Genomic DNA, 24,848 nt, shown 5'->3' on the forward strand with positions numbered 1-24,848 from the left:
CAACACGGTGGCATTTAAATTCCTGTACTTTTTCTATATTTAGCTATTTTTCACAATAGCATTCACATCTATTGTGAAAAATAGCTAAATGCCAAGAAGAAACACACATATACCCCTAAAATACTGGAACGAACCTATTAAAAGCATAGATTAATCGGCATTATCGATTTTTGTATCTACATATCGATAAATTGATGGCAACATTATCGATATTACAATCGAAAATTTGCCAGCTCTAATTAAAAAAGTCCATATGCATTTAGGATTTAGTAAATTTCAATTAAAAATAGTAATAATATAGTCTAGATTAACAGCAATAGGTTGGTAAATTTATGAAACGAATTTTGAAGACACTGCATAGTGTCGTTTAACTTTTTTTTCGGTGTCAGACACAGCAAAACAAACAGTGACCATTTTTGTATCGTTCCTGTGTGTTGAAATTGTTTTCTTTTTTATTTTGTTCTTGTGGTGTGGTTGTATTGACGAATTATTTAGCAGGAGTTACTTTCTGGGCGGTGAGCAAATATAGAGCCGAATCTTCAAGGTAAGTTTCAATGGAGTAATCTTGTTTTGTTATGGTATATGTTATATAATTTATGAAAAATATAGCACAAAGTGTGATTATTTTTACGCACCTACGTCATTCGTATTGTAACAACATCTAAAATCACAACAAACAAATCATGGCATCAACAATTCTTAATCATGCAACTACATAAAATTAAAATTACATCCACCTTGGAGACGTCAAATGATCTCATAACTTACTACTCGTGGCTTTTTAAACAGTCAATTTGTTTTCCTAGCCAATGACGTCTCAACCCTCTTAAGCTGTTCGTTGGTGTCTCAATTCCTTCGTCTTTGACCTGCACGTCCTAATATAAGGATTTTGGCATGTTGTGGCTTCCCAATAACACCATTTTGAGACAATTTGACAATCCCCATTTTCCACTAGTTAAAAAATCCACATTTAACTAATTTGTGTTTCACTAATCTTTATTACTCAACATAATCGTTAAATTAAAGCTGCAATACTGCTGTTGATTGACGTACATATGTATATTTTGAATCCCTCTTAAAATTAGTTACAATACGTGTCAAGGTTTACTGAATTTAGAGCTTTAAAGCTGTTACAGAACTGTTCTCAATATTAGCTCATTGCCATTTCAAAAATTATCACATAACAATATTATTCCAATAAAATTGAAGTAAAAAAGAATATTATTAATGCATGTAACGTAATACATAACTACATTTAAAATTGATCGGTAATGCAGATATACGCGATAACTATTTTGTAGACTTAAAAAACTATTTTGTGAATTTACATCTGTAGCCACAATAAAATTGTATAAATTATTCAAGCGAACGTCTACGCTGCTTGTTATAGCCACTGCCATGATTGAGTACTTCGTTCGAAAGACGTGATAGCAATGGTAGCTCTCTCATAGAAACATTTCCCATGGGCAATGGTTCGAGTTTGAGCAGTTTTTTCAAAGGTTTAACCATATGTTCTGGTGTTGTTGGTAAACTGCTAACGCTAACTTCAGATACCTGGATTAGGGGCTTGGGTGACATTGCTGCCTCTGCCCCCAAAGAGTCTGGACGCACCGAATCATTGGGAGTTTTATGATTGTTGTGCTTGTGTAGCTCAGCTTGTTTCTTAGCACATTCCTTCAATAGCAACAAATGATCTAATTTGTCGACTGTCGCGTTTAGTTCATTCTCCCAGACATCATTCTGTTCCTGCTGACCATCTCCACCTTCTATTGGCCGAACAGCTAAAAATTTTACTTTTTGTCGCAATATTTCCAAATCCTTCTCGTCCACAACCTCGCTGGAGGATCCGGGTTCTCCTTCCTGATCACAATTTTCATGTGATTTTATAACATCTTCATCTTCTTCTATATCAGAGTCCTCCATCGATGCCAGTGTGGCTAGGGATACACGTTTGGTTGTGCCACCGATATGATATGGCTTCTTGCTGGAACAAGGACCGTTTTCAGATTTCTGTGACTGGGCTCCCAAGGAAGATTGGCTGTCACCCAGTGAGGGATAATCGCAGTTTTCAAGTTCCCTATGAAAATCTGGCAAAGGAGGCATTTGCGTGGTTGTTGGCGAGTTCAGTTCTGCCCCCACACCGGGTTCTCTGGGCCCTGGAGGGGGTGTATTTAGTAATTGTGGATAGTCTCCACGTTGACGATGAATATCGTCGCTTATACGCTCTAAGTTTCGTAGAGCTGTTGCATATGTATTCTTTGCGGCTTGTACTTGTGCTTGTAGTTCCTCAATGCGATTTTTTTGAGTTTGTAATTGATCCTGACAAATTTGCTTTTCCTCAAAATAAGGTCGAGACTTTGCAATACTACGTCGAAAGCGCTCCTCTAGCTGCTGCACTTTTTGTTCAGCCAAATGAAATATTTGTGTTCGTTTTTGATGCTCTGTATGACATTCTGCCTTTTGTTTCTCGGCATCCATAACTTTTTGAGTGGCATGGTTAAGCATCTCCTGCCATGCATTATCGAACTGCCATTCGTGAGAGTTGGACATAAACCGCTGTTCTGCCAAAGCCACAGTTTCCTTTGCGGCAGCATGTATTTCTAAGGGTAAATGGATGACAAATAAATTAATATGTCTAAAAAAAATGGAATTCAGACTCACCATTAGCTCTTTGGAATTTCACTGCAGCTTTTTGACATTCAATTTGTGCAGCTTTAGCCTTTTCCAATGCTTCATAGTAGGGTCTTGCCTTATCAATACAGCTTCCCAATTTTTTCGAGGATAACTTCAGACGTCTTGTAGATTCATTCAACAGTATGCGAAATGTTGAATTTGCTTCCTACAATTACAAAAAAAAAAAAAAAAAAAAAAAAAAACATTTTAAGAATGAATTCAATCAAACAATCGACTCATTAAAACATTACCTCTAGTTCAATCTCCAATTTGTTGATTTCATCTGTAGCCGTATTAAGATTTTCCAATTCAATCTAAAAACAAAAATATATATATAAACATAGATATAATACAAATGTGTTTTATGAATTGTAGAGCAGTGCGTTCCCAGAGCCGACATATATTTATGAACAAGGAAATAATTTAAGCAGCCAACATCATGGTGTCATCAAGCACAAGTCGTACAAAGGAACCGGCAAAGTTCGATTTGAAGAAAGTACCGGTATGTAAGAAATGGCATAAAAATTTGCTAATATTCGATAAATATGTATCCCTGTTTCGCTACCAATAGGCCAGAGTCGATCGAGTCAATGTAAGCGGTTTACTTAGGACCCACAATGATTATGTTATGAAAGCAGCAGAAAATCTGTTCAAGGCCACCAATTTCCAAGATGTTATGCTGGAGAGTATGCAGTAATGTTCTTGTTACCCCATGAAGTTGGGCGACTAATTGCTAACGCCTATTACATATTTCTGTTTCAGGGCCAAATCTTACTTGCACGAATTGGGCATTTTTAAAGATGTCAGTATTCACATCGATGTCAGTCGGGGCGAAAATGCAAGTCCAGACGGTTACGAGGTGACATTCAAAGGCAAAGAGTTATCGCGCATCGTTGGTTCTGTTGGTACGGAAGTTGGACAAAACGAAGGGTCCCTTCGCACCGAATTGACAATACCGAACTTGTTTGGACGGGGCGAGAGTATTTCTCTGCAAGGCTCCTACAGCAGTAAACGTGCAAATGACATTCAACTTAAATTCTGGAAATCCTATTTCCATACAAGATTTGTGGAAAATAGACCAGAGTAAGTAATCATGCGATTGAAATACATAATAAAGTCGATTCCATAGCTAAATTCCATTTGTCGCAGGATATCATTTTCCCTATTTCGACATTTGGATCGTTTCAATGTAAGCAAATTCCAAAACACAAACTATGGATGTATTGCTGAGTTTGCAGTTAACACTCTCATGCCATTTGAGGTATATTTATATGCTGGTATATAAAGTTGTACAATTAACGAAAGAAAAACTTATTTTTTGTAGCTGACGCACTCTTTGCAATATGAAGCTTCGATTCGAGAATTGTCTTTATTACAAAAGACAGTTCCCATGGCTATACGGGAACATTGTGGACCTAAACTCGCTTCGCTTCTTCGTTACTCAGTGATTTTCGATCAAAGAGACAATCCAGTATTTCCCAGCCAAGGCTTAATGGTAAAGTCTGTCAACGAATATTGTGGTTTAGGTGGCAATGTGGCATATGTTAGCAACAACACACACGCTGAGATAAGTGTTCCTCTTTTCGGTGGCATAGTAGCGCAAGTTTGTGGTCGCTTGGGAGTCATTAAAGATACTAAGAAAACCACAGTATTGCCCTTGAGCAATCTATTCTATTGCGGAGGGCCCTTGACCCTTCGAGGTTTCGAATATGGTGGTGCTGGTCCAGTAATAGATGGAACTCCCATAGGAGCACAGGTAAGTATTTGGTTTTCCGGTTTTCGGCCAAAGGGAGACTAGAATAAACACAACGCCATTTATTCCTTATAGACCTATTGGTCCGCTGGTTTACACTTGTGGGCACCCTTACCATTCAATAAAGTGTTCAAAGGCTTGGCAAATAACTTCCGAACACACCTATTTTATAATGTTGGAAATTTCAATACATTCTCCACAGGTAATGACTGATACAGTTTTATTTTTATTTGCTTTTGGGTAAATTTCTTATGTTTTTTTAATGTTTCAGAAAATCTGCGAACTGCTGCTGGTATTGGCTTGGCATTTAAATTGGCCGAACGTGCGCGAATTGAACTTAACTACTGTATTCCAATTCGGAAGTATATGGGTGATAAGGTTACCAATGGTTTCCAATTTGGAATTGGTTACGAATTTGTTTGAAACCTCACAAATGAAGCTACAAAATTATTCATATTTACTTTTCGATTCTTCATTAAAATAACTAAAAGACGAAAGCGATCAATAAATTTTGATTTTCAAAACTTAATCTGATTGCAATGCATCACGATTGAAGTGATATTTTATTGGCTTTTTGTGCTGCAATAATAGTGTTATTTCTCAATGAAAATATTTAATATGACTATTAAATACGACGATGTTATTTGAAAATGGATGTGCTAGTTAAATGTGTAATCTGAATAAATAGACTTTACTGCTTTTCCTTTATTTTTTAATTTTTATGTTGGTGGACTGAGTTGCAATCTCCGAGGTAAACATTTTTCAAAAATGGCGATTTAATGCCTTTATTGCATGCGAAGGTTACCCCCCTATTTTTGCATTTTTTCTTCATTATTTTTTAATTCTTTTCGGGGATTTCTTACATCTTGCAACAATTTGATAGCCCTTGCGTGCCCTGTATACAAAAGAATGAGGTCAAATCAAAGGTGCTGAATTTGAGGGTCCATAGGTAAGTATGGACTACCGCAACATAGATATCGTTGTAATCAGGCGGGCCATTTACGGTAGACAAGTCACTGAAGTCCGCGAGGGTTAACTGATTTAAAGCCACGAATTTCCTTCATAGAATTGATAGAATTCATAGAATTATGAACAAATATTCAGTAAGAAATAATATTCACAAAAGATGGGCGATTTACATGAATTTACACACAAATTTTTGTAAATCTCTGTAATTGTCATAGTTTGGGCGATGTCACTCTTATGAGAAAAGTTATATGTCCGACTAAAAAAAATTTTTATTCTGCTTTTTGCATTTTTATAACAAAAATTATGCCCAAAGTGGCGCAATTATTTGGGGCTATAGGTTTTAGTTAGAAATATATAGTTATTTTACTCTCACCTTTATCCTCGGGTCCAGCTCGTCTTCAGTCATTGTTGACATTGTAATTTTTTCCTGTTTTTATATTGCTCACACTGTCAAACACTTTTCACAGACGCAATTTCAGAAATTTTTAAAGAATGAATTTTACGCCTCTTTTTCTTCACGTTAGGGAAAACATTTAAAGTATTCAACCTGTTTGTTACATAATTTAAACTATTTGATATTGATGGCCAATAAATTTTGATTAATTTGATTTGTGATTGAATTAAAGGTGAGAAATCTTGTAAATTTTTTTCCAGTACTAGGGATATGTAAGTCGACTCTATTATTAATCGATTAAAACCTTTTGTATGAAAAGGCAAAAAATCGAAGTCGACTGTTGTTATCGATTTTCTAAAGCGGGGTACACACTAGAGCTGGCAAAAATTCGATGGCACTATCGATAATATCGATTGTTATTTAAAAATTCAATATCGATAGTTTTTCTTATCGATATTATCGGAATAAAAACCCCTAACCTGAAATCCATTGAAATAAATAGAAATTTCGCTGCTTTTCGGGTATGTGTGTATAAGAAAGCAAGTCCGTAGTCACACGTACACATTTTTGTTAAAATAAAATGTATTTTCTTACATTTTTTATAAAATAAAATTAGTTGTTTATTCTCCTTTACATTTCTGTGAACTACTTTTGCATAATTTCAAGAAAATCATTGACATTTCCGCCATTTTCATCTCCAAATTAATGGCGATGACAACTTAACGATAATATCGATAGCAATCGATATTTTAAAACATTATATCGAAAATATCTAATGTTAGGAATATCGATGGCAATTTTCCTTGCGGCAATTGTCAGTTTTGTAGGTGAGAGAGGGTTGAAAGGGTTACCTCACGCCTCTCTCCATCAAGTTGACAATTGCCGCAAGCAAAATTGCCTAATGTAAATATGGACAAAATTTATGGTCTGTTTCTCTACTTTTGAAAGTGGTAAAACCGGCAAAAGTAGCAAAAGTTGTAAACTGCTTCCATATGAATTGTATGGTGTCTGAAGTAAAGGAACGCTTTTCGAGTAAAAAGTGGTAAAACTTGAAGATTCTTGCACGTAAAGGAACAGAGCTTTAATGTCAAAGAAAGTATTGAATAATATGCTCTGTTCCAGAACCTGCAAGAAGCTACTATTTTTTACTACGATAACATTTTTTCCTTTATGTTATCGGAAAAAATAGTAAAAATTAGTAGATTCTTGCAGGTTCTGGAACAGAGCACTAGAGTCGTTCTAAAATTTTTCTCAGGAAAAAACATTAATACATTTTGAAAATCCTCTAAAATAGAACAAATTTGACTCAAAATGTAAATATAAGGCATTCAGAACTGTCGTAGGTCATTGTTCTTACACGTTTACGATGAAAAAAAGTATTTAATGGTAGCAAATTTCGTAGTTTCAAATTTCATGAGTAGATCATAGAGCTGGCAAACCATCGATATTCCCAACATTAGATATTTTCGATATAATGTTTTAAAAAATCGATTGCTATCGATATTATCGTTAAGTTGTCATCGCCATTAATTTTGAGATGAAAATGGCGGAAATGTCAATGATTTTCTTGAAATTATGCAAAAGTAGTTCACAGAAATGTAAAGGAGAATAAACAAATGCTTTTATTTTATAAAAAATGTTAAAAAAATACATTTTATTTTACCGAAAAACGTGTACGTGTGACTACGGACTTACTTTCTTACACACACATAACCGAAAAGCAGCGAACTTTCTATTTATCGGTCTGTTCCTTTACTTTTAAAAATGGTAACAGTGGCAAGAAATGGTAAAAGTGGTGAACTGCAATCATATAAATTGTATGCTTTTGAAAGTTAGGGAACACTTTGCGGGTAAAAAGTGGTAAAAACTGGTAACCTCAGGCACGTAAAGGAACACGACTTATTTCAATGGATTTCAGGTTAGGGGTTTTTATTCCGATAATATCGATATGCAAAACTATCTATCGATACTCAATTTTTAAATAACAATCGATGTTATCGATAGTGCCATCGATTTTTTGCCAGCTCTACTAGATCCTATCACATTTTGGAACCCAAATATACAAAAAAGTAAAAATACAGCTGATTTTCACTTCTACCTTATATATAAATGTGCCTTGCTCAAATTATGCCGGTAATTTCTAGCCCTAGGAACCCGGGTAGGTAGCTACCTATTAGTTATCTTTGCCTACGCGTTTGGTAATTTCTACGTGCCATTTACCGAGGCGTGTAAATTTTTAAAACATCTCTGAGTTCATAGATATCGCCCGTGTAAGCAAAAGTTCATAATTTCAATCCATAGGTAACGTTAGCGGGTAGAAAACGGCCGTCTTACTTACACCAAGGATTTTGCCTGGTTGATCGTTGCCAATGTGTTAAAAATTGTAAAACACTTATATGTGGCAATGTTTTTGCGAAATCATGAATGCAAATCACCAATGTTACCACATGTTTTCAAAATTTACACGCCTCGGTAAATGGCACGTAGAAATTACCAAACGCGTAGGTAACGATGATTAATAGGTAGCTACCTACACGTTTACCTAGGGCTAGAAATTACGGGCATTAGAATTTTCAAAATATGTCCATATTTACATTAGGCAAGTTACCTAGCGGCAATTGTGAGTTTGTCAATGAGAGGGGGTGTTGAGACGCAAACCGTTACCACATGCCTCACCTCAGTCTCCTTCAAACTGACAATTGCCGCAAGGAAAATCGCCTTCCCAACATAGCTATCAAAATGTTCGGGTTTCAAAATCAACACAATAACAAAATATTCTTACGAATTTAACTGATAGATTTATTTGAATTGTAACGTAGCAGTTACTTTGTTTAGATCGAGTTATAACAACAACTAATAGAATTCTCTCCATCATTCTAGTTCTTACTTTACATGTTACTGATGTGCTTTTGTTTCCATTTGTTTTGCCATAATCATGCAATTATCGCTTAAACGCATTTTACACTTGAACTTCAAACAGGTGTTTTGGGGTTTACGTGATTTATTTGACAGGTATTGTATGGAACTTAAATTTGTGTTTGTTTTGATAGTTGAATGACGTCATTGCTAATCGTTCGATTATTTTGTCACCCTCTCGCCCGTATATATCTTTGTTCCTTTACTTTTTTAATAGTAAATGTAGCAAAAGAGAAAACTGTCAAAATTGCTCTCACATAACAAGTTTTGCACGAAAGTAAGTCACGGTCCACACTAGAGTGATTTCTTTGAAAAAAATTCTTGAAATTATCGGGCATGTTCTGGCATTCACCTCTGCACCTCACGTGTATCGAACACAACTAAAGCTGTTCTGCAACACACTTTACACCTAGTTGGGTTGTATTCCTCACACTGTAATTTTGATGGTGAGAGCTGGGTGTATCCTTATTTTTTAAAGAAACTAATTGAAATTTTCTACAAAAAAGTGCATAGGACTAAAATTTATGAGCATTTAAAAAATATTTTATTTTCTTAACAAAATATGATTTAAAAATATATTTTTTCTTAGGGCCAAACCTTTAGCTCTGCGTGTTGCGTGTGCGTCCAAAAATACAAATACAAACACAAAATACATGTACAGTCGAAATCGCTTATAACGTCGTCGTTTATAACGTCACTTCGGTTATAAAGTCCCATATCCAAAAGTCCCAAATCTCTGGGGTCCTTTATAGCCCTATCGCTTATAACGACATATCGGTTATAGCGACGAATTCCGTCGGTCCCTTGACCGACGTTATAAGCGATTTCGACTGTATTTCAAATTGAGCTATAGGTTTGGCCCTTAAAGTACCAAATTCAACATGTAGATGTTCGTTTCTTTGTTTACGTCTGTTTCGTAAACAATCAAACGAACAAAGCGTACATACCCACACACGCATGTGTATTCGTTGATGCGCCAACACAGACTGATATTTTTTCCATTGTTAATGATAAAGTTTGAAAGCTCTAATAAAGCTTTCCAAAGTTCTTTCGTGAAATATGAAAGCTCTTTACACGTGAAATACAGAACAGCAATTCCTTTCACAGACGAAGTGCATGTGTAAGATGAAATGGATGCACGGTGAATTCCAGAACATGCCCGTATGCGTTTTTAGATCGAGTTCTATACGAAAGTAATTTTACGAAATTACTGTAGTGGGTAAATCGTTTCATGAAATTATATCATTGAAAACGCTCTAGTGTGGACCAGGATTAAACGGAAAAATATTAGATCTGGCAAAAACATTGCTGCCAGCCTAAAAAAATAAAAAAGAAAATAAATTTCACTGTTTGTAATTTTTTGGTTGAAAATTTTTATTATTTACATTTATTTCATTTCTTTGTATTTTACTTTGACAATGTGCGTTGTTTTCTTTTGCCTTTATTGTCAAATAAATGTCAAATCAGCAGTCTGACAGATTTTCCACTATTTACACCACGAAATTTGACGAGCAGAAAGTAGTAAAAGAGAAAGCCATTTTGGCATGCTCTCTCTTAAATTTTGCTTCAAGTTTTACTACTTTTTGGGTTTAAGGGCACGGCTGACAGATTTGACTATTTGGTCAAAAATTGAAGAATTACGATTAGAAGATTTTTGCTAAAAAATGACGATTTTTTGTTATTTTACTAATATGGCAATATTCCTCACCAAATGTTGTGCGCGTTTTCAGCCAAGTAAATCTTAATAGAACGAAATATCGAAATTCCCTCAATAAGGATTCAATGGAGGGTGTACTTTATACCAAAGTTTATTTGAAATTTAACACATTAATTAAAACCGACTTGTTGAAAATGATAAACACAAATATTTATTTACAAAATGAATGACGAAATGACTATTCAAATATTTATGAATAAAATAAATAACATTCTTGATTAACTTAAAGTACAAACGTTTTTATATTATTTTATTCATTTATTTCAATTCGCAATATACCCTGTCTTTCGACCTTAAGGCTGTATACTACAATATAATGCCATGATAACAAGTAAATTTTAAATTAAGTAACTTACCGCTTGGTTTACATTTACGAAATCCACTCGATTTCAACTGTCAAATCCATAGGTTAAACGTCAAATGAAATCCAGATGAGATTTCATTTGACGTTTGAGCTATGGAATTGACAGTTGAAATCGAGTGGATTTCGTAAATGTAAACTTAGCATTAGGGAGGGATGACTATACTTCTCCAAAACACAATTGCTCTGTTCCAGAACCTGCAAGAAGCTACTATTTTTTACTATGATAACATTTTTTCCTTTATGTTATCGAAAAAAATAGTAAAAATTAGTAGATTCTTGCAGTACTGGAACAGAACAATTTACTAGGTATAATAATAGGGGTAGTAATTATAAAATAAAAAAAAACTGTATTAAATATAAAACATTTTGATTGATTGAATTATTATACTCCAGGAAATGGAAGGGATGTTAAGTATAGTAGACATTGGCAAGCAAAACTGACAGTCATCGAGGTCTATTTCGTGAATATCAAAGCCTAACTGAAAAATTTCTTTTGTAATCTCTAAATAATACCATATATATTGTATTTCAAAAGTTTTTAGCTAAATAAAAGTTGTTATTTGCCGGAAAATTGTCCTAAAAGTACGCTGACTGTCAGTTTTGAATGATAATGTGTACTCCCCTTTAAACTACTCCAATGTTTAATAAATTGAATACCTATTTTATGTTCCTTTTAATAAACAAATATATTTAAATATATCTAAATGTGCGTATTTTAATTTTTGACGATTTTATAACATAGATTTAACGATTTCCAGATCAGCCTTCTGGAGAATTCGGGAACAAGAAGGGATGGACTATAAATACGAGGGAATTTTTAGGCATTGAGTTAGTTGTGTTTGAGACGTCAAACTGAACAGTCGGTTAAGAAGTAAAGGAAAGCTGTGTGCTTAATAGCGAAGGAAAGCTGTGTGTTTAGTAATTAAAGCCAGTTTAAATAAGAGCAATAAAGTAAATAAAGCATTGTAGAACCGTACTCTAAAACGAACCCTGTTATATTCGGCACAAATCGTATCGGGGAATAAAACATCGTCTACACGGATATTAGTTAAATCTAATTCCGTGACAATATATTTGTATGGGCAGGCCTGCTTTAAATCCAATCCAAAGCACTACATTAAAAGACGTGCTGTGGAAGTAAAAGGGAACGATTCATAACCGGTGTTCTCTTTAAAATGTCTCAATGAATTTAGAGAAAAGATGTAGTGCAGCGGCACTTGTTCTACTGATTCTACTGCATCTATGGATGCAAACATTGTACTGGGTAAATGATGAATGTTATTGGAAATTTATTTCCAGCAACCTCAATCAAATTTTAATTACACAACTGCATTAAAAACAGAACCTGTAAGAATAATCTATAAATTTTTACTACGATAACAATTTTAGGGTGACATAGGGGATGGAAGGTACCAAGGAACGGTCCTGACCGGTTTTAACAAGGCAAAACCCAGGATTTATCTTGGTCCCTCCTTCACCTCAAGTGGACACTGACCTCCCCGTGGTGTCACCTGGGGAACTGCCTTTAACACCCGTTAAAGGTAGTGAGCTAACATGTGCCGCGCATTCACCCATAAGAACGTTAAAAACTTGGGTTTGGGCGTCGGGTTAGTAACCCTCCCCTAGAAAAAACAGCCTACTATGAAAAAACGAAAGAATAGAAAAACAAACCCCTCTAAAGTTGACGAACCCCGCAAACGTTTTAAGGTCCATGATCTGCGAATCTGCACCTGGAATGTTCGCACTCTTTATAGAGAAGGTGCAGTCTTCGCATTGGCAGACGTACTTGAAAAGTACAAGGCCGATATTACTGCCATACAGGAAATACGATGGATTGGGAAAGGCATCACAACAACACCTAAAGGTGACGCACTGTATTATAGCTGCCATGACGTAAAGCATGAGTTTGGTTGTGGACTCGTAGTTAGTTGGAGACTAAAACATCTGGTATGAAGCATCACCCCAGCGAATGAAAGACTTGCTGCAATTCGAATAAAAGCTAAATTCTTCAACATCAGCTTTATTTGCGCTCATGCTCCCACTGAAGAAAAGGACGAACAGACCAAAGATATATTTTACGAGCGCTTAGAAGAAACATATGACCGTTGCCCTGTCCATGACATTAAAATCATTCTAGGCGATTTTAATGCCAAAATTGGAAAGGAGAAAATCTTTGGCCCAACAGTCGGGAAATTCAGTCTCCACAGTGAAACATCTGACAATTGTATGAGGCTGATAGACTTTGCAACTGCAAAAAACATGGTAGTTAGCAGTACCAGATTTAATCATCTCGATATTCATAAGGGCACCTGGCTGTCTCCAGATCAGAAAACAAGAAATCAAATTGATAATGATGTGATAGATGGAAGACATTCATCGAGCGTGTTGGATGTACGATCGTTCCGAGGCGCAAACATTGATTCGGACCACTACCTTGCTGCAGCAAAGGTACGTACCCGCTTAAACGTAGCAAACAAAGTACGACAGATACAACACGAAAGTTAGACATCGGTAAGCTGCAATCACAACGGATAGCCACAGCATATTCCACTCAACTAGCCCAATTGCTTAAGCAATTGCACTCCTCATCCCGATAACATATCAGCGCAATGGCAAAGCATTGCCCACTCCATGCAAACAGCCGCAAGATCCATACTAGGATACCAGAGACCTCCACCAAGGAATCCATGGTATGATCAGGAGTGTCGTGCTGCCACCGAAGAGAAAAATGCGGCATATAGGGCTACTCTATAATCCGTAGCAACGCGTAACGCACGAGAGAGATACAGGGAGAAAAGGAGAGAAGAGAAACGTCTTTTCCGCAGGAAAAAGAAAGAGATGGAAAAGCGGGAGTATGAAAAAATCGAGATGTACAGGAGCCAGAATTAAGTCCGAAAATTCTACCAAAGAGTCAAGCATCAAACTAATGGCTTTGGTACAGGCACATCCTCCTGTAGAGACCAGCAAGGTAATTTGGTAACTGATACAGATAGTGTACTCAGGATATGGAAAGAACATTTTTCAAAACTGTTGGTATCCAATAGCAGCGAAGACGACGAAGATACCACAGTCCCAATCCCAGAAGATGGTATTGAATGTTTACCGCCCAGCCAAGATGAGGTAAAGACAGCAATAAATCGGCTGAAGAATAATAAGGCAGCAGGAGCCGATGGCTTACCAGCCGAGCTGTTCAAAACCGGAGGCGACACGCTGATAAGGTGTATTCATCAGCTAGTTAGCAGCATCTGGCAGGAAGAACGAGTACCCGACGATTGGAACCTCAGTATCCTGTGCCCCGTCCACAAGAAGGGAGATAAAGGTGAGAACACAGTCAGCTCTTAGCTTAATTTTCCTGCTTAGCTTATTTCTTCACTAGGCCGCTTATTTCTTGGTATCACACATCGAAGCTTAAAATTCATGGGCGCTATAAACATAATTATTTCAATATATCAAATAAAATTCAATTTTTTAATATGAATTATTCGTAAATAATTAGTACCGAACATAAAAATTACAACCAAATTCTATTTTTCAAATTGAACACGTGTTTATATCAAATTGAATGTCGAAACGAAATGTCAAAAATGAAGCCAGGCGAAGATTTCAAAAGTTCAACAATTTTCAACTTTGTGGCCTGAAGCTTCGCTTCGTTGTGGTATGTCCTATTGCAAACAGTACAATTTCATTTTTGCGCTTTGAAGCGAGGCGGAAAAATAAGCAACAAAAATCCATTGTGTTTTCACCTTAAGACTGTATGCTCTAACTATAGGGGCATAAGTCTACTCCCTATTGCCTACAAGATCGTGTCAGGGATATTGTGCGAACGACTAAAGCCTATGGTCAACGAGATAATTGGACCACACCAATGCGGCTTTAAACCTGGCAAGTCCACCATTGACCAGATATTTACCCTGCGGCAAATCCTGGAGAAGAACCAAGAGATGCAGATCGACACCTACCATCCATTTGGTATCCCCGCTATGGGTATCAAATGAAAGGGCTCAACAAGCAGAATACAATATACTATAAAAAATTTAAATCCAAGATGGCGACCGCTACAAAATGGCGGATAACGTAGGTTTTATCAAACCCATCAATATGGGTATCAAATGAAAGGGCTCAACAAGCACAATACAATATACTATAAAAAATTGAAATCCAAGATAGCGGCCGCTACAAAATGGCGGATAACGTAGGTTTTATCAATCCCCTCAAAATGGGTATCAAATGAAAGGTCTCAACAAGTAGAATACAATTTACTATGCAAAATTGAAATCTAAGATGGCCGCCGCTACCAAATGGCTGATAACAATTTTTTTATCAATCCCACCAATATGGGTATCAAATAAAAGGGCTTGACAAGAAGAATACAGTGCACTGTACAGTACATCTTATACACCCGAAAGCCATACAGTTTCCAGCTAAGTACAATTACGGGACGGCTGAAAGAAGAATGTAGCCTTTAATACTATAATGGGCTTCTACTATACATAAAATGCAGGGCAGCACTGTGGATCACGCAGTCGTATACTTAGGTGCAAACCTGTTTTGAAGAAGGTCAAGCCTACGTGGCTCTTAGTAGAGTAAGATCTTTGCAGGGACTACGTATAGAGGAGTTGGACTGCAATAAACTAACGGGCAAGAAACCTTGCAATAATGAAGCACTAAACGATTTAAACAGAATGCGAAATAAAAACTAAAAACTAGAAAATAAAAATAGGTAAAAAAAACTTTTTAAGTTAAACGGTTTTATGTTAAACATACATTGCAATGTTTAAGATAAATGTACTAAAAACCAAAAAATAATAAAATAATACATTCGTGGGAATTATAAACATATGCATATACTAGACTAAAATAAAACCGTGTCTACAAATTATCGACTTAATGTGCGATAGAAGAATCGTTTAATTCGTCGTTAGGCAGTTGGCCCGCAGACGGTGAGGAAATTACTTACTATTTCTTGCTCATGGAAATTCCAATAGTTATACACTCCATGTAAATAAAAGAGATGTTTCAACTAGTTTATCGTTGGACATTCACACTGCTGCCTGGCGAGGAAGCGTTTCACTGCTCGTAGTTTGTCTTTAATCGACAAAGTACTACTCGCTCACCACTATGAAACCCTAAAACTCGCTTATAATCGAGCTTGCTAGCTTGTTTCCACATTCTAGCCCTACTTATCACACGTCCATCGTTGTCGGTTGAACAACTGTCTAATTATAGTGTAACATTACAAAACAAACATTTTAATCAACGATTGTAGACAATTGACGTGCCCCACGGTTTTATTTTAGTCTAGTCTATGCATATGTTTATAATTCCCACGAATGTATTATTTTATTATTTTTTGGTTTTTAGTACATTTATCTTAAACATTGCAATGTATGTTTAACATAAAACCGTTTAACTTAAAAAGTTTTTTTACCTATTTTTATTCAAATTTAACACGTGTTTATATCAAATTGAATGTCGAAACGAAATGTCAAAAATGAAGCCAGGCGAAGAATTCAAAAGTTCAACAATTTTCAACTTTGTGGCCTGAAGCTTCGCTTCTTTGTGGTATGTCCTATTGCAAACAGTACAATTTCATTTTTGCGCTTTGAAGCGAGGCGGAAAAAATAAGCAACAAAAATCCATTGAGTTCTCACCTTAAGACTGTATGCTCTAACTATAGGGGCATAAGTCTACTCCCTATTGCCTACAAGATCGTGTCAGGGATATTGTGCGAACGACTAAAGCCTATGGTCAACGAGATAATAGGACCACACCAATGCGGCTTTAGACCTGGCAAGTCCACCATTGACCAGATATTTACCCTGCGGCAAATCCTGGAGAAGACCCAAGAGATGCAGATCGACACCTACCATCCATTTGGTATCCCCGCAAAGCTCATCCGGCTTTGTAAAATGACTTTAACTGACACGAGGTCCTCAGTTAAAATAGGAAAGAACCTCTCCGAAGAGTTTGGTACCAAAAGATGTTTCAGATAAGGAGACAGCCTTTCGTGTGATCTCTGCAACATCCTGCTGGAAAAGGTTATACGAGAGGCAAACGTCAAAAAAGTGGCACAATCTACACCAATAGTCACATGTTACTTGCTTATGCTGATGATATAGACATCATGGGCCGATCAGTTAAAGAAGTAACTGATACCTTTATGAAGGTCGAAGGAGAATCTGCTAAAGTGGGTCTGGCGGTAAACGGTGAGAAGACCAAGTTGATGGTGTCGACGCGCAATGCGTCGAGCTCGGACCGACTGTGGAAGTTGGTTCCTATAATATTGAGGTAGTAAAAGACTTCGTCTACCTCGGCACCTCCGTAAACACAACAAACGACATCAGCTGTGAAAAGAAGAATTGTATTAGCCAACAGATGCTACTTTGGTTTAAGTAAGCAGTTTAAAAACAAAGCCACATCTCGTCAAACAAAAATAACGCTCTACAAAACACTGATACTACCGTGCTGATGTATGGCTCCGAAGCCTGGGTACTTGCGCAAGCAGACATGGCAGTGCTTAGTGTGTTTGAGAGAAACATTCTTCGAAAGATCTAAGGATCAATCTGCGTTGACGGTGAATATCGACGAGATGCAGCGATTGCGTTGGCTAGGCCATATCATAAGAATAAGCGATGATGAACCCGCTAAAAAGGCGTATAATTACGGACCGCTTGGCGGTGCACGCAGAATTGGCAGGCCAAGGAATAGATGGCGCAAACAAGTGGATGATGACATGAAAAGGCGCGGTAATTCAGAGTGCGAAGCAACAAATAGAGAGAAATGGAGATCTTTTCTTAGTTCGGCCTATGGAACAAATGTTCTGTAATGGACCAGCTAAGTAAGTAAGTAACAATTTTATCCTCTATAAAAGAGCGAAATACAAATTTTTCAAAAAAAAAAAAAAAAAAATTGCAGAGACAACAAAAACACTTAAAAAATGTCAATGCCGGTATGCTAGCCAATCAGAAGCCGGCATACATCTTGCACATTTTTGCCCGCCTAAATTTGTCGCTTAAAAAGTTTCTAAAGCGAATGCTATTCAGCGCCATTTTTGTTTATAGAGAAGTGTACATTTTGCAGCTTTTCGGTGTACAGGAACGCGTTTTTGTATAATGTAACAACTTGTACAAATTGTTCTAATTTTTTGGGTTACCAGACATTTCCGCATCCGGTATTTTTGGTTTGAATACCTCCCTGTACGTGCCGAGTTTCCGTTAGGCGGGAAGTATGAAGTGTTGTGTTGAAACCCCTGTATATTCTTTTCTATAGCTTCGTTCCAGTACTTTTTTAATGATCAAAATTTTCAAAAGAGCAAACTGTCGAAAATGAGTTGCACATACACATTTTTCCAAAAAAAGTGCCAGAGACATCAAAAACAATTAAAAAATGTCAGTGCCGGCGTGCTAGCCAATCAGAAGCCGGCATACATCTTGCACATTTTTGCTCGCCCAAATTTGTCGCTAAAAAAGTTTCTAAAGAGAATGCGATTCAGCGCCATTTTTGTTTAAAGAGAAGTGAACATTTTGCAACTTTTTTGGTGTACGGGAACGCATTTTGGGGAAAAATGTGTAAAAACGTTTTAGTTTCGGAACGAAGCTTATGTTTATCATATTGACTTGTTTAATTATTCGTTATCCAATACAAAAATGGTCCCGTATGCAAGTTTTCAGTGAAAGACTGGCAAAATTGTATGTTAAAAATGTTGGTAAAAAAACGGCAGAATTTGAGATATTGTCGTTGTCGTCGTTGACTTTTTTCATTTGACCCATTGCCTGTGCATCCATCTAATCATTAATGAAATCGTGCCTGAAACTCTATTTCAAACACTTTGACCAGGGAAAGAATAAGCTTCATAAAAGCTTTTGGGAGAAAACTAATAGAGGGTAGTTTGTTGCGTTACAGAAATGAGTGCCAAACTAATTATATTCTTTGCGAGCAAAGAACTTTCAATTTTACAAGTTTGATTTGTTTGTTGGTCAAGCCAAACGCCAAGCAAAACTGCCGAGACATTCAATCTTATTGGCAAATCAAAATAAAAAGGTGGCGAAAAAATGAGCTAAGTTTAGTTGTCGAACGTCTGTTTAAGCGAATTGTGCTCAATACTCAGCAAAACAAAAAAAGTGAATGTAAAAAATAAACGAACATCGAACGAACAATTTGAAACACGACAATCATATTTCTATTTTCGCGTCGTGTTTGTATATTCATTTTAAATAATAATAATTTCATATACTCAAAAAGTATTGAGTCGTGTTCTCAATCAAAGAAAAACAAAAAAAAATGAAACAAGTGAATGAAGTTGAACAACGAAAAAGTGCTTTCGTCATGGAAACAACGAACAACGGACATGAAACTATGATATCCAATCAGGAACAGCTGATGACGACGCACAGGGCCGCAAACGGAAATATGCTTTCCAAGACAGGTCTCCATCTTAGTTTCGTTGGCAATGCAAATGAGAGTGTTGGTAGTGAATTCTGTAAACAATGTCAAATTGGTAAGTGTGTGTTTATTATTTTGTATTATATATTAGGGAATTGGTAAGAACATATTTTTTTCTTTGTCTATTCCAATCTATACGAGATAGGTTATTTCAGTTTATTCAATTATATTTCATAATACATAATTTGGTAAATAATGAATATTATGTAGGATGAATAAATTCCAAATTAAAAAATCATCAGTATTGACCTACAGTGGGATTCACTAGTTCATTTTTTAGGTTACCGACAAATATCGTTAAAATGAAAACGCTTCGGTAATTAACGAATTTTGTCGATATGTTGGCGACCAAAATAAAGTTGTGGCAAAGTCCTACCTATAGCAACAGTGATGTCATTTTTTATACATACATATTTTCTTTTCATTCATAATTTTGCGTTTTAATTTTACCGATTTTTGTCGGCAAACACAAAATGAGTTACGGAATTACACTACTACACCGTTTTCAAAACACTTTACTTGTAATTTGTAACATTTAATTTGTAATTCGAGAATTGCATTTGTAATTCGAATTATTCTATTTGTAATTCGAATTATTTCATTCGAAATTCGAATTATTCCATTTAAATTCGAATTATTTTATTTGAAAATCGATACAAAAACGAATCAAAATATTTTTGAATTGATTTTATATACATGTTTTTTTTTCGAATTACAAAAAAATGAATGGAATAAATCGAATTACGTCTGGAATTCTCGAAATACAAATGAAATGTTACGAATTACAAATAGAATTCTAGAAACTGTTTAAAAATATTAAATGAATAATTAAACCCCCTGTATGTAACGGAAATCAGTATTAATCTGTTCCAATACTGCAAGATTCTACTAATTTTTATTATTTTTTTCGATAACATAAAGGAATGTTCTGGAACAGACCATATGTGTGCTATGTAAAGTCATGACCTCAGGGTTCGCAAAAAGTTGCATTGGGCTCAAATAAATAACTAAAGGCGAGAACACAATGGATTTTGCTGATTTTTTTCCGCATCGCTTCAAAGCGCAAAAGTGAAGTTGTACTATTTTCAATAGGACAGACCACAACGAAGCGAGGCTTCAAGCCACAAAGTTGAAAATTGTTGAACTTTTGAATTCTTCGCCTGGCTTCATTTTCGACATTACGTTTTGACATTCAATTTGATATAAACACGTGTTCAATCTGAAAAATAGAATTTGGCTGTAATTTTATATGTTCGGTAATAATTATTTACGAATAATTCATATTAAAAAATTGAATTTTATTTGATATATTGAAATAATCAAGGCCTGCGTACATAAGCTGCTTTGCCTGGTTGCCTTGCTTTCCTGCTTCATTTTTGACATAATAAAAATAAAAGAATAAAGGAGGCCGAGCAAATTTCGAACTGGGTTACCCTTTTCTTTTTTATTCTTTTATCAGAAGCAAGCAAGGCAACCAGGCGAGGCAGCTTGTGTACGTAGGCCTTTATGTTTATAGCGCCCATGAATTTTACGCTTCGATGTGTGATACCAAGAAATAAGCGGCCTAGAAAAGAAATAAGCTAAGCAGGAAAATTAAGCTAAGGGCTGACTGTGTTCTCCACCTTAAAGGCGGTGACAGAATCAATCATGGCTTGCTTTGTTTGCTTCCCAAATGTCAAATTATAAAGGAATGCCATAGCCTCTTTGCAATTCCGCCGGCGTTCCCCCATATAATTTAAAATTTTTGTTATGTCAGAAACGAAGTCCATATATACGTTAGGCAATTTTCCTTGCGGCAATTGTCAGTTTGATGGAGAGAGGGGTGAGGCATATGGTAACCCTTTGCCTCTCAAAACCCTCTTTCACCTACAAACTGACAATTGCCGCAGGGAAAATTGCCTAATTTAATAGGGACGAAGCATGAAAGCAAGGCAACCAGGCTAGGCAGCTTATGTACTCAGGCCTTTAAAGGTGCAAACACAATGAGAAATTCAAGCCTCATTTTATGTAAAAGAATAAAGAAATACAAGATCGGATTTTAATTAGGTAGAAACTCCCGTTTATTCTTTTACATGAAATTGAGCGTGAAGTAAGCGATGAATTTCATTGTGTTTGCACCTTAACTGCTTCTTATTCAAAGGTGACTGACTGACAGCATAAAATTATGCACTTCACAAGGTATGATTTGAGGCGTAACATTGTGAAATTTTCAAAAAAGTGGACTTGAATGTTTTTTGATTTATCGCAATATCCGTACTGTACGAAGTAATTTGATCGTGCGATTCCATTATGCCCTAAACACATCCAACGTGTGAGTGAAGTTGGACGTCATTTCTGATAAAAGAATAAAATAACAAGGGCAACATAGTTTGAATTTTCTTTATTCTTTTATTTGAAATGACGTCCAACATTACTCAAACGTTGGATGTGTTTAGGGCATTTAGTTATTTATGCAACTTTCTTGCAAACCCTGAGGTCATGACATTACAAAGCGCACATACTGATTTCCGTTACATGGTGGGAGTTTAATTACACTGTACAACAAAATGGAGGTGAAAGTCTGGGGCACGGAAAATTCCTACTGGGGATGAAAAGCCTTGGTGAGTATATTAAGAACCCCGAAGGACAGATCTGCAAAAATGTCGCTCAGAAAATTTTAGGTACGGCTCTCATTGACAACTAATCGATTTTGTCGCGTTTTCGTGGTCGTTTTGTGCATTTACCCTGTTTTTCAGAAAACGACTATATCTTGTTTTTTCTATATTCGTTACAGAACATACAAAAACACAAAACACAGTTTTTTTCTGAGCAAACAGGGGTAAATGTCAAAAATGACTATGAAAACGCGGCAAAATCGATTAGTTATCAATGAGACCCGTACCTAAATTTTCTGAGCGACATTTTTGCAGAACATTTCGAAGCTAAAAAACGTCATCTTGTTGTGCTTTTATAGCGGCTCTTAAAATAAAGGACGAAAAGGACATTGAAGGAGGCGAGTTAGAAGGTCGAAGTGTTCTACGAAAATAATCCCCATTCGATTTGACTGAAGACATGCCATCTTAAAAATAAGCTAAATCAAAAGTGAACAAAGATATTACGCTAATTCCTGATGGCTTACATGGTCTCTAGCAAAAACTTCATCAGGCCATTTTTTACCTGCCCTTTTTAAAAAATTCGTTTAGTAGGGGATTTTGTTAAGGGTAGTTTTTCTGGACTACGTATTTTACCTGCCCGTCCCACGTCCCATTTTGCCAAGTCGATTCAATAACCCCACTTTACCAGTCCCACGTCCCATTTTGCCAAGTCGATTCAAGAACCCTCATTTAATTCCTTTGAGCTGAAAATAAAATCTTATAAATTTATTTCAAGGTAAAGAATTGAAGCACCCCAGCTAACAATTTTTTCCGAGGGCTCTGATATCAGATTTTTTCTGAGATTTTCTGAATATTTTTTAGAATTGTGGCCGATTTCTCTAATATTTTCCTAGAAATTTGACCGATTTTCTATAAGTTTATTTTAAGAATCTCTGCACATTTTCTAAAGAATCTTAAGAATCGTCATTCCGAATTCGTTCCGATTTCTAATGGATTTTCTAAGGGAATTTTTTTTTCGTTTGATGTCGAAGAACGAATTGACTGGTCATAAAATTCGCATATACAATTTTAAATTTTTTTAATATAAATGCCACATATAATAATTCAAGCTAGTGTTGATAGCTTCAACATATATGTAGAAGTATACTTCTGCATATCGTTCTACTGTTAATCATAAAATGATAACAACTGGCAAAATCATTAGAAAGTATGAAATTAGAATCTTACATAAATAGCACATTGAAAGAAAATTGTATCTGAGTGGGGTTTGTTCTGTACAGTACGACACGTGGCGTCAGAATTGTTTCGATTTTTTCAGAAAATCTGAACTTTTCTCCGAATTTTTCCAGAATTTCTTTCCGAATTCGGACGGATTTTCTTAAGAAAATCTAAATTTTTCATCGAATTCGGACCGAATTCTGTCAGAAAATCTAAAATTTTCTCCGAATTTTCCAAGAATTTACTTCCGAATACGGACGGAATTCGTTGCGAAACTCTAATATTTTTTAAGAATTTCCTTAGAAAATTCTTTCCGAATTCGGTGACCACGTCCATTAAACTTTCGTACCGAATTCGGAAAAAATGTTAGCTGGGACATGTCGCAATGTTAATGTATCTATGTGCATACACACATATGTATGTTTGTATATAACCGTTCAACGACTGGTTTTTTTGTTAATTCCTCTATTATTAGGTATATAAACTCATACATAGCCACATATATTTTTCAAACATTCATAATAGAACCAATAAATTGCTCCATTAAAAATTCAAACCAAAAGATTAAAATAACGGAAGGGTGAACATTTATTCACAGCATTCGGAAATGTTGCATGATCTTCAACGTGAGCGACATGTCATATTTCTACAAAGATCATAGATCGGAAATGTTCCATGAACTTGAACATTGAACAAAGGACGTATAACCACAAATCACATTGCAAAGATCTACGAATTATGATGCAATGCCATTAAAAATATCGTCACATTATCGTAATTACCCAAGTGGAATATAAGCCAAGCATAAAGCCACAGCGGAATAATGTTTCGTTTGTAATGCCAATAGGTTGCAAATTCTTGAAATAAGTGAAAATATGTATACACATATCATCCACAAAGCGCTCGATCGTGTTCTGATCTTTTCATGGATGTATTAACAATAAGTCAATCGGAAATTCTAACCTTCGATGAAGTGAAAGTTCTTACTTAATGCATCAAATGCAACAAACATTAAACTACAACAAACACAATAATTGTCGATATGGGAAATGTTTATGCGAATTCAAGTTTTATTTTGATATTTCCGGAATGTGTTTATTGATTTATTTATTTATTTCAGAGTACTCGCAGAGTTTTGTGCAATTCTTAGAGCTCGAAAAAAATTGGTTATTGCTGTTGACATTGACATTGAAATCTTTTTAACTGAGAAAAAACTCACACACACAACTCTGGTTCATGTGCCTTTTGTTTTACTCTGTGGTAAAGCTATTGAATGTCTATCTGACCTGACCAAACCTTCTATTGTTTGGTAATTATCTTGTCAATTAAATCTGAAAATATCCACGATTTGATGCATTACATACACACTATGCCTTTTATTCGGACAAAACATTTGTTTTTGTCTTTAATGGCTGCAAAATTAAAAAAAGTAAGAAATTGAAGGCAAGTTTTAACTGAAGGTTATTGTTTACAATCTAATCAGAAGTAGGTAATTAATTCGAAAATAAAACAAAACTGTTGTAGTCATTTCGTGTTTGATTCTACAAAGCAATTTTGAGATTTATCTTACATTTACTGCGTAATGAAGGTGTATTTTGTTGAAGTAATTGCCCTTGTTACTAGATATTGGGAGACTACCCATATTAAGTAAATGATTTTTCGAACTATAATCTCGTTTATTTACTGGATTTAATGGTAAAAGGGATTTGTCAACAATTGTATTCACGTATGTACATATATAGTATTTATTGCAAAAGTTATCGAACGAAAAAGTTTCTCCATTAACAATCCATCCAATCCGATGGCGT

General features: G+C 35.7%; 3 protein-coding genes across 8 annotated transcripts in view; 2 read left to right on the plus strand and 1 right to left on the minus strand.

Annotated features, from left to right (window-relative positions):
* The first annotated feature begins 185 nt into the window (after positions 1-185).
* LOC141386488 (SAM50-like protein CG7639) lies at positions 186-5,134 on the plus strand. 4 transcript variants are annotated; one of them, XM_073955059.1, is made up of 9 exons: positions 186-320; positions 499-544; positions 3,049-3,175; positions 3,245-3,366; positions 3,436-3,756; positions 3,823-3,934; positions 3,998-4,429; positions 4,502-4,628; positions 4,698-5,134. In XM_073955059.1, exons 3-9 carry the CDS (start codon positions 3,113-3,115, stop codon positions 4,847-4,849), a joined length of 1,329 nt encoding a protein of 442 aa, XP_073811160.1. In that variant the 5' UTR covers positions 186-320; positions 499-544; positions 3,049-3,112; the 3' UTR covers positions 4,850-5,134. The 4 variants fall into 4 exon arrangements, with proteins under 4 accessions (XP_073811160.1, XP_073811159.1, XP_073811161.1 ...); XM_073955058.1 differs by having other exon boundaries at positions 189-320; positions 496-544; XM_073955060.1 differs by having other exon boundaries at positions 220-320; positions 496-544; positions 3,054-3,175.
* Positions 979-24,848, minus strand: part of pcs (SH3 domain-binding protein parcas) — a 549,277-nt gene continuing 525,407 nt past the window's right edge. Inside the window, exons 2-6 of one of the 3 annotated variants that reach the window (XM_073955052.1) lie at positions 6,714-6,771; positions 5,769-6,021; positions 2,925-2,987; positions 2,662-2,839; positions 979-2,600 (exon numbers count right to left, since the gene is read on the minus strand). In XM_073955052.1, the coding sequence (XP_073811153.1) occupies positions 1,357-2,600; positions 2,662-2,839; positions 2,925-2,987; positions 5,769-5,810 (1,527 nt within the window). In that variant the 5' untranslated portion in view covers positions 5,811-6,021; positions 6,714-6,771 and the 3' untranslated portion in view covers positions 979-1,356. Of the gene's footprint in view, positions 2,601-2,661; positions 2,840-2,924; positions 2,988-5,768; positions 6,103-6,713; positions 6,866-24,848 lie in introns of those variants that run through there. The other 2 variants (XM_073955051.1, XM_073955050.1) reach the window with 2 other exon arrangements.
* Pu (GTP cyclohydrolase punch) overlaps positions 18,848-24,848 on the plus strand; it is a 38,278-nt gene continuing 32,277 nt past the window's right edge. The window contains exon 1 of the mRNA XM_073989202.1: positions 18,848-19,283. Coding sequence (XP_073845303.1) covers positions 19,067-19,283 — 217 coding nt within the window. The 5' untranslated portion in view covers positions 18,848-19,066. The remainder of the gene's footprint in view (positions 19,284-24,848) is intronic.

The sequence above is a fragment of the Musca autumnalis genome, unplaced genomic scaffold, assembly GCF_047663935.1.
Source record: "Musca autumnalis isolate F117 unplaced genomic scaffold, ASM4766393v1 scaffold_5, whole genome shotgun sequence".
Taxonomy (NCBI): Eukaryota; Metazoa; Arthropoda; class Insecta; order Diptera; family Muscidae; genus Musca; species Musca autumnalis.